We start from the raw sequence: 10,000 nt of genomic DNA on the forward strand, positions 1-10,000 counted from the left end.
CACATGAACACTTTTATCCATTATGGGTCTCTCGACAGTGAGGACTACTGCAGGCAGAGCAGTTTGGAAATAAGAACCAACAGGTTTGAATGTTGTGTACTTTCAACAGATTGTATAATTTAAATTTTGTTACTTATTTACTAGAACCATGTTTTTGTATTCTGGTTGTTTTTTATTTGGAAGGAGGTAATCACAAATCATCTCCTTCAGCTATGTTATGTTCTCATGAATTGTTAGGCCATTCTCTGTAAGGACATTCTCAAAGTGGGGGAGGGGGAATAACAAACAATATAATGTTTGTGACGTTTGTATATAACAGAAGAATATGTATTCACTGTCAACCACAGAGCACATGAACAATGCATTCCTTTTGAGCACACTTGTCTGAGCTTTGATGCAATATATGATATCCACTGAGAAAAGTTTTTTTCTTTTACTGAGGTTATTTCAAAGTATCGACCAATGTTTATATGTATTTCGATTCATTAAAATTGCTTTCTAGAAGTGACTTTAGATAATAGTTTTTGTTAAAACAAACAGAAGGAACAGTGCACTTACCCATTTCTACCTGTAGAGGGAAGCATATCCCTGTTAGTGAACTGAGTGAATTTATTTAATTAAACAATCAATTCCAAAGGCAATTCAATTTCCAATCTACGATCTATGCCTAGCAAACAAATACCATGGTCAATCAGGGACGTTTTTTTTTGTTTAAGAAATTATATTTAAAAAACTACAGCAGAAAACATAAGAAAGAGGAACGCGATGACGGCACTTCATGTTAGAAATCCATCAAATTATACATACATGATTATAATAACACATGATGTTCTCAACGATGGAGATGGAGCCTCAAAAGAATCAGCCACATGATAGGTATCAGAAAGAGGGGAAACATCACACAGACTGTTGTCATAACAACATATTGCAGTGATCACAAAGTGCCATCTGGCAAGATCTTTTTTTCAGGACATATTGAGAGGACAAGCAGACAGATAATTATTTCACTGGAAAAATAAACAGATCCAACTAACATGCTTCTTTCAAGTCCATTGTATGAGACTCAGCTATTCAAAAGTCAATCCTTGACATTTTTAAAATGTGACATGGGGGGGAATAAGTCACGTGGCACAGGGTTCAACCCACGGAAGTGTGACAGTGTCTTACCCTTTTGCTAAGTGTTGTATATATGAGATGAGGTATGGTCATGCACTTCACTTACGTCTTTGTTAGCCATTGTGTTTGTGTTTGCTTTTGCCTAGCTAAGCATAAAGTTGTTTCTAAGTCCATGGCAAGAACCCCCCCCCCCCCCCCACACACTCCCCCACACACAAAGACACACACATACTCAAAGTCAAGCAGAACACGCAATGCAGATAAATATAGTGTGTGTGTGTGTGTGTGTGTGTGTGTGTGTGTGTGTGTGTGTTTCTCTGTGTGCGTGTTTGCGTTGCATCCATTAAGGCGGCGCGCGAAGCACGCAGCATCTCAGCATCAGCGTGAAGTGTCTATTACCGCCATCTTATTTCCTGTTTATATGGCGACTGCCTCAACATCCTGTGTTTAATTACTTCTCCGCGGCAGCAGATGCTTTTCACAGCAACCTGCTGTGAATTACTCCCCTGAGAGCTAATGTGCTGTGACAGACCCCACTTTTCCAATCAATAACTCGCCCTAAATCTGCCATCTCTCTGCCTGCCAAACTTACTCCCACTTCAAATGGCACATTGCTTTCTTTAAGGGGGTGCGATTGCAGAAAGAACAAAATGGAAAAGGAGCACACACACAAGCAAATAAATAAATAAAACAAGATCTGGTCATTGTTATTCCGATGTGGGCAACAATGTAGGGATGCGCGCACAAACTGAAACAGGAAGCTGCATGGGGGTTTTTGGTTTTGCTGTAGGTCATGTTCCACTGAGACACTACTCACTTCCTTGTTTTGGCTGCGATCACTGTTCATGTCGCGAGATGGCCGGTGGCCATGCTTTACTTCATAAACTCACTGCTGAGAGCACTCAGTCCCCGGGGCTGATGTCCAGGGATTGATCAATAAAAGATACCCAGAAAATAATCTCTGAAACCCTACGGTAAGTGTAGAGATTTATCTTGAAAGCTATGATATGTTTAATGGGAATTCTATTGCATTTGGTAGTAACATCACTGATTATCACTATGTGATCTGATACAGGCCTTTGTAGGCTGAAATGCTATCACCTATTAAAACATTCTTGTTATTGGAACTCGGAGTATTGGATTTTTTGTAGTTACATCACTGATGTCACTGTTTCAACTTTTCAACAGAGATAAAGATTCAAAGATGAAACTAGATTCAAGATCAGAGTCATGTGATATCCTACAAACCAAAAGCTTTTTATTTGAAAGTCTACATTTATTTACACTCCAGTTTCACCAGTTAAAATATAGAGTAACAAATTGAGAAAATAAACTACTATCTATACTTGCGTTTTCTCTTGGTTCTTACACAACAGCTGCACAGCTGTTTAAAAATAAGTATTCAAATTATCTAGCAGCAGGTGGATTTCAGACACAGACTGGGAAACTGCCGCTGGCTACTTAAGCCTCCACATGTCTGAGACGCTGTACTCGTACACTCTGATAGTGTGGTATACGAATGAAAACTTTCCTCAAGCAAAAGCCAGACTGTTTAGCTGGAGCTGATTGTTGACACGTACGGAATGATCACGTATATGAACGGATAGGGGTTCATAATTTTCTAGTTATTACACTTGTGAGCAGTTTAACCATGTGCTGTCGTTACAATAGTCCCTGCTTCTGTTTATGGCCTCTAATAATCATTGTATGCCATATCTACCCTAAAGAAAACCAACAGAAACAGATTTCCTCCTTCGGCATATAATAATATCAAATTGTAAAAAGAATACATTGTAGCCAACTTATTGAATGCTTTCATTAGGTTTTTTTAAAGACGCTTTACATAGTGGAACACTAAGAGGACTAAAAGAAGAAAATGATATATATATATATAAACATATCATGTTCACACACACTGAAGGCTTGTGTCGAGCCCGTTAGCATGGGAGGGGGGATTGGCCAGATCAAAAGCTCAACGGAGAATGTGGGTTTTGAGAATAATCAAATCTAATAATAATCTAACTATAGGAGAAGTCCATTTGAGCCGAGATCTTTCCACTCACTGTATTATAATCTGCCTGTTTTGTGTGGTCAGGTCCTTTATTTTTAGAATCGTAGTTTGGTTGCTCATGCTTTCAATGCAATTGACATAACGACTGATATACTTCTAAATGGTCTCTTCTGTGTGAACCTCACAGCACCTCACAGGAAATGCACTTACTATAATTAAAATATAATTAAATTAAAGTCATTAATGACTTAAATAATTAAAGATATCTTCAACTCCCTCTAGTCCCGTTTGTGATAATGTTTTACTTATGCTGACTTTCTTCCCCTTTTCTTACAGCCCCATCATCAATAAAGTGCTGGCCATTTTATCAACCACATAAAGCAGTATTTCCTTCTCCTTTCTATTCTCTCTCAGCAATCTGCTGAGGGCTGCATCATGGACTCTCACCCAAACACGACCAACATGAGTGGCATGCTTTCATTTGACGTGGCGCGTTCTGCGGAGATGGTTTCGCTGCCCCGAGAGCACAACATGGCCGCCCTGGTCTTCTACGGCTTTGTCTTCGTTGTGGGCATGACAGTCAACCTTACGGCACTGTGGGTCTTCGCCCTCACCACCAAGAGGAAGAACTCTGTCACGGTGTACATGATCAACGTGGCCTTGGTGGACCTCATCCTGATCTTCCTGCTCCCCTTTCGGATGGTCTACTACCACCGGGACTACTGGCCTTTCGGCGACGCCTTCTGCCGGATCACCGCCGCCCTCACACTCTTCTACCCCTGCTTGGCGCTCTGGCTCTTCGCCCTGATCAGCGCCGACCGCTACGTGGCCATCGTCCAGCCCAAGCACGGCCGCGAGCTTCGCAACATCCCCAAGGCCGTGGTGGCGTGCGTGGGTGTGTGGATCATGACGCTGGGCGGCACCGCGCCCCTGCTCTTCCCCAAGGTGGACCCCGACAGAGCCTCCAACTTCACCACCTGCACCAAGCTGCACGGCATTGCCGACCCGCGCCTGCCCGGCGCCCGCGGCGACCCCGTGCAGGCGATGCGCCTGGCCTTCTTCTTCCTGCTGCCCGTCTGCATCATGATGGGCTGCTACGCTGTCATCGTGGACAACCTGGTGCACGGCCGCACCTCCAAGCTCAAGCCCAACGTGAAGCAGAAGTCTGTGCGCATCATTGTCACGCTCATCGTGCAGGTGCTGGTGTGCTTTGTGCCCTTCCACGTGTGCCAGCTGGCTCTCCTGCTGAAGGACCCCAGCAGTGGCGGCGAAGGTGGAGAAGGAGGAGGCTGGAGCTACATCACCTGGGCGGTCTTCACCACCCTCCTGATGAACCTCAGCACGGTGCTGGACATCATCCTGTACTACATCGTGTCCAAGCAGTTCCAGGACCGCGTGATCAGCGTCATCCTCTACCGGAACTACCTCCGCAGCGTGCGGCGGAAGAGTCGACACACACACACGGGCAGCGTCCGGTCCATGAGCAACATGAACATGATCTGAGAGGGAGGGACACTGGTGTCTGTCGGCACTACGTTTTACCAATGGCATCCGTGTAGCTTTTGTACTGCGCTCAATCGGCTTATGGCAACAATGCCGGGCGTATTGCCTGGTATAAATATGAATGAACATTGGATCAGAACCTGTATGTGTTCCTGAGACAAGGCAGTGCTCACAGTATTGGAGTGCGGTGGTTGTCTGCCGAAACATCTGCTCTCTGTGCTGATTGACTCACCCACGAGACTTGTGTGGCAGGGGAGATTTCTGCCTTTCTACGCATTCTGAAGAACTGCAATTTTTAATAAACTTAGTTAAGGAAGCCTAGCTTGGTTTATGAATATGGATGGTTGATGGATGAAAATATATATCACTCTTAAATATAGAAAGAAGAGGGGAATGTCCTTGTATCGTATGGGAGGGCCTCAACAGGCAAGATAAGATGGCGCTTCCTTTCATGTTCCAAGAAGCTTTGTTGCTATTTGTTTTCACACCTTTAGCAGTGTCAGTTCATCTTAATCCCCAGTGTGACAGCCGCCAGCAGGAGGCCTGATGCAGTACATCCTGAGAAGCAGCAACTCCGGGGCAGCCTGCCATTCATCTCTCGACCAAGTGAGGGCAGCATGTCACAGAAAACACTGATACCCAAGGCTCCGTCTGTTTGTTTGAAGGATAAATAAAAGCACGAGAAGAACGATTTTGTGAAAACTTCTGTATAGTTTAAGAATTGCGCGTAACGAGCATCGCGGTTGGGATCTTGTTATTTGTGGTTTATTAGCGTATATTTACGACATTGTATTGCAAATCAATAACTTCCCCATGTACAGCTCCATCAGCTGGGAATTTTACAGACACAATAAAAAAATACCTGAAAGCTGTTGAACGTGAAACACAATTTCTTCCCTCAAGGATTATAATTAGAAGATGCTTTATTAATCAATGGCTCAAAATACACAATATATATGTGTGTGTGTGTGTCTGTGTTTGTGTGTGTGTGTGTGTGTGTGTGTGTGTGTGTGTGTGTGTGTGTGTGTGTGTGTGTGTGTGTGTGTGTGTGCGCAAATGATATCAACTGGGTCTTAATTGATTGAGTCACGTGAAGGGCTTTCACGGTAAAATGAGAGATGTTCCGGAGAGTGGGCCCAGGTTTAGAGCAAGCTTAGAAGAGAGAGACAGAGCCGCCTCTTCACTGTGAGGTACATCCTGTCAGCCCCCCCCCCCCCCCCACCTGTAAAAGTGGAGCACACGGGGAAGAATTGCAAAAGAAGTACGATCTTGAAGTGTAATTTCCTGGGATAGAAGACAAAGAAGTATTAGCTGCGTGTAATGGACGGCCCATTTAAAGAACCCTGCAGTCTGCTCAAAGGGAATGAGAAAAAAGTGGTTCGCAGATAAAAAAAAAAAATCATCATTTGTCATTTTTCATATTTTCCTTTTTTTTGTGTCCGGATAGGTGTTTAGCAATCAATCCCCACAAAGTTACATTAAAGTACACCTAATGGGAATAGTTTCCCCTGTCAAGTGGCTGAAATAAGGTTCTGTGATTAGGTGTTTCAAACACCTGTGTATGATAACTCCTCTGTGTGTGGCATCCAGTCCCTTGCAGTAGCCTTTGCTTTGTCTTATCTATATTAGCCAAACACAGACAGAACACTTCAAACGTATTCAGAAAGAAGGCATTCTCCCGCATGTGTTTCCACGGCTGTGAGTAAAGTACATAAGTCATGCTGTGTTTAAAATAGAGAAGACGAGAAGAAATGCAATATTCTCCTTTTTTTTTTTACACAGAACGGTGGGTACCGCAGTTCATCACGTAATGATAGGTTTATTGGCCGCTGGACCACAAGACGATTTATAACTGAGGGGTCAAAGGTCACATGAAACATTAGAGGGTCGTCTATCTATCCCACCTGTTAGACATCAAAGAGAAACCGTCCACGCTCCATACAGCAACTGGCATTTAAAACAATTAAGTTCCCTGTCAAGTCCCTGTGATGAATTATCCGGAAGCTTTGCTCGCTGTAATTCTGAAGCTTCACAACAAGTGCCTTTGTTGTAGAGAAATTAATGAAAACAAGATTGTCTTTCATAGAGCTGATCTAACGGCGCGACAGCCAGCTGCTCGTCTTTGGGAATAAAAAACAGTCAGCATTAAACAAAGCTCAGAGAAAATAGTTTATTTCAATTTTTTTCTTCTCTCCCTCTCTCTTTCTCTCTGTCTCCGTCTCTCCCTCCCTCTCTCTCTTCGTTGCTCTCTCCAACGCTTCGTGCGAAAAACAAATCAGGCGGCGAGCACAGTAGCCATCTGTTTTGTTATTTGATATGTGTGAATACATGTTGTAATGACTTTGTTTGTGAATCGCTCCGCGCTGCGGAACACACGAGAGCTCTCGAAGTGCTGGAGTGTTCAAAGCTAATCATATAATTGGACACAATAGTCGATGACAAATGGAGACGCTCCGAGCCAGCCAGCTGGGGAAGTGAATATGTAATCATTGTAAAATCATATCATTTTTGCATATTTGAAGACAGCTTAATAGAGTTTGTGTGTCAGCACGCTATCAAATGATGATCCGAGGCAATGTCTCCGTATTTGTTTTCCAAATAGTGCTTTATTGGGCTATTCATCTTGCAGGATTTAAAGTGCACTTCGAGAGTTTAAAGACTTACCTATCAGGCCATGATCAAGATTGAGGCTCTAACGAATAGCATGATAATAAATTCTGCCGTGCCATCGGAAAACATGCTAAACTGCAACACATTTTCGGGTCGCATGAAAGTATGCGAAACAAGGATAACCTGCTGTAACTGTTGTTTAGTGTTTAGAGTTTCAGTTCCTACACTTTTACTACACTATTAGGGCTCAGCCCATTGCTGTTAGATCATTGTGACATGAAAGGGATCACGTATACCTTCTTGTGTGTATGTGTGTGTGTGTGTGTGTGTGTGTGTGTGTGTGTGTGTGTGTGTGTGTGTGTGTGTGTGTGTGTGTGCGTGTGTGTGTGTGTGTGTGTGTGCGTGTGTGTGTGTGTGTGTGTATGTGTTTGTGTTTGAGCACAAGTATATGTGTAAGTGTGTTTGTGTGCAGGCATATGTCTGTTTGCTTGTGTGTGAATGCTTGTGTGTGTGTGTGTGTCCCAGCATATGTGTGTGTATTCTTGTGTATGCTTGTGTGTTTATGCTTCTGTGTGTTTGTTTGCGTGTATGCTTGTGCGTGTGTGTGTGTGTGTGTGTGTGTGTGTGTGTGTGTGTGTGTGTGTGTGTGTGTGTGTGTGTGTGCGTGCGCACACTCTACCTGCAGTACGGCATTAGTACCAAGCAGCTGCCTGCATTTACATCATTTGCCTTTTTTCCTCTCAGGGCACTTTAATATACAGAACCTCTCCCCCGGTAAACTTTACAATAGGATGTTGAAGAATATATCGGCACCAGCAGAAAAGGAAATGAGAGGCACATGTGCTTGCGTATCTGGTGCTGCAACAACAGGCCGTACACCCCCCCCCCCCCCCCCCCCCCCCCTCCCACACACACACACACACACACACACACACACACACACACACACACACACACACACACACACACACACACACACACACACACACACACACCACCACCACCACCCCCTGTGATGTTCAGTCGGGGCTCTCTGCATGGAGACTAATGGATGCCTTTTGTGGACCAAACTAGGTTAAGCAAGCCTGTGGCTGTTAGCCACGGCAGCGCTGGTGTGCCCAGGGCCTGGCTGGGTCTGGCTGTAATGTATTACCTCTGGTTGAGGAGCGTGTGAGGTGTTCCACATTACACCCTTCATATATTAACCCAGAACCGGGGGAAAAAAGAAGAGGAGAGAAGCGGTGGATCTTGTACGTTTGGCATGTGAAATCCACACTGCGGTGAAGGAGGCGCGTGTTGTCTCTATTTAAAGACGATAATCTACTGCGTGGAGCTCCGAACGCCACCGAATGCGAGTGTAATTGACCCCGCTGTTAGCCGGAGCGCACAGGCAAGAGGGGAAAATATGGCTTTGATTACAGCTGTGTGTCTGTTTTAGCAGATTGTTCCGTTGCTGATACGCACACTTTTTGCAGACACTCACACTCTACACTCTCTCTCACACACACACACACACACACACACACACACACACACACACACACACACGCACACACATAACCATACACAGACAGTCATGGCACCATTAGTACATATAAATAATGTAAAGCCCTCCCCCCCTGCTTTTTTTCCCATGCTCTACTCAGCTAAGTGCCTGGAATCCTTGGACTCCCCTTGTTAGTTTCTCTATAGATTAGTACAAGATGTAGTTTGTAAATTGCTCAAGGAGCATATTTCTGACAGCGTTCTGAGACACTGAGGTGGGGGGGGGGGGGGCAGTGTTCCGGTTTTCACCCGCAGCAGCTTTTGGGAATGTTTTTTAATTGTGTCATGTGAAGTGGAATGGGAGTGAGAGAGAGAGAGAGAGAGAGAGAGAGAGAGAGAGAGAGAGAGAGAGAGAGAGAGAGAGAAGGGAAGGGAGGATATGTCCTCGGGGGGAGTGGAGAGGTGGGAGAGGGGTTTGTTTTACGTATGAGAGGGTCTGTCTGTTAATATTTAATCTGTATTTTCACGTAACTTTATTTTTTGAGATGATCCGGCGGTTGGAACAAGCTGACTTACAGTGTTGGGGACGTGTGTGTGTGCCTGAGCCTATATGTCTGTGTTTGTGTGTCCCTGCGTGTGTGTAAATGTGTGCCTGTGTGTGTGTTTGTTTGTGCATGTGTGTTTGTGCCTGCATGTGTGTGCCAGTGTGTGCGTGTGTGTTTGATTGTGCATGTGTGTGTGTGTGTGTTGATGTGTGTGTGTCTGTGTGTGTGTGTGTGTGTGTAGTTATGCATGCATGTTTGTGTGTGTGCATGTGTGTGTGCGTGTTTGTGCGCGTGTGCACATGCGTTTGTGCCTGCATGTGTGTCTGTGTGTGTGCTTGTGGGTGTATGTGCCTGTGTGTATGTGTGCGTGTGTGTGTGTGTGTGTGTGTGTGTGTGTGTGCGTGTGTATGTGTGTGTGTGTGTGTGTGTGTGTGTGTGTTTGTGTGTGTGTCTGTTGGATTCCAGGGTTCGTACAGTGTAGTGGCTCATCCATCGCGCTACCTCACTCCGGAGCTTGTCTCCGTGTTAAAGAGGCTTGTTAAGGTGTTGAACTTGATCATAGACCAGCCCCGTGCCATCCCACCCTGTACTTCCCCACTTCCCTTCAGCAAACATTAAGAACACAGCAGTGCACCCAGAGAACGTGGTGGGTCATGGGACATGCAGTAGACATCTACCATCTTCCAGAGCGTGTATGGATGCCTTGGAAGTGTGTGATGTGCATATTGTT

At 44.8% G+C, this 10,000-nt stretch overlaps 2 protein-coding genes across 3 annotated transcripts in view; both read left to right on the plus strand.

Annotated features, from left to right (window-relative positions):
* The window catches only part of gpr183a (G protein-coupled receptor 183a), a 3,562-nt gene extending 2,921 nt beyond the window's left edge, over positions 1–641 (plus strand). Inside the window, exon 2 of the mRNA XM_079731789.1 lies at positions 1–641. This exon is cut by the window's left edge and continues 1,321 nt beyond it. The gene's annotated coding sequence lies outside the window, so the exon portion shown is untranslated.
* Positions 642–1,950: 1,309 nt separating this feature from the next.
* On the plus strand, positions 1,951–5,473 carry gpr18 (G protein-coupled receptor 18). 2 transcript variants are annotated; one of them, XM_079733906.1, is made up of 2 exons: positions 1,951–2,090; positions 3,464–5,473. In XM_079733906.1, exon 2 carries the CDS (start codon positions 3,563–3,565, stop codon positions 4,628–4,630), a length of 1,068 nt encoding a protein of 355 aa, XP_079590032.1. In that variant the 5' UTR covers positions 1,951–2,090; positions 3,464–3,562; the 3' UTR covers positions 4,631–5,473. The 2 variants fall into 2 exon arrangements, with proteins under 2 accessions (XP_079590032.1, XP_079590033.1); XM_079733907.1 differs by having other exon boundaries at positions 1,974–2,090; positions 3,542–5,473.
* The last annotated feature ends 4,527 nt before the right edge of the window (positions 5,474–10,000 follow it).

Source organism: Pollachius pollachius (genome assembly GCF_949987615.1).
Source record: "Pollachius pollachius genome assembly, chromosome: 3".
Lineage (NCBI taxonomy): Eukaryota > Metazoa > Chordata > Actinopteri > Gadiformes > Gadidae > Pollachius > Pollachius pollachius.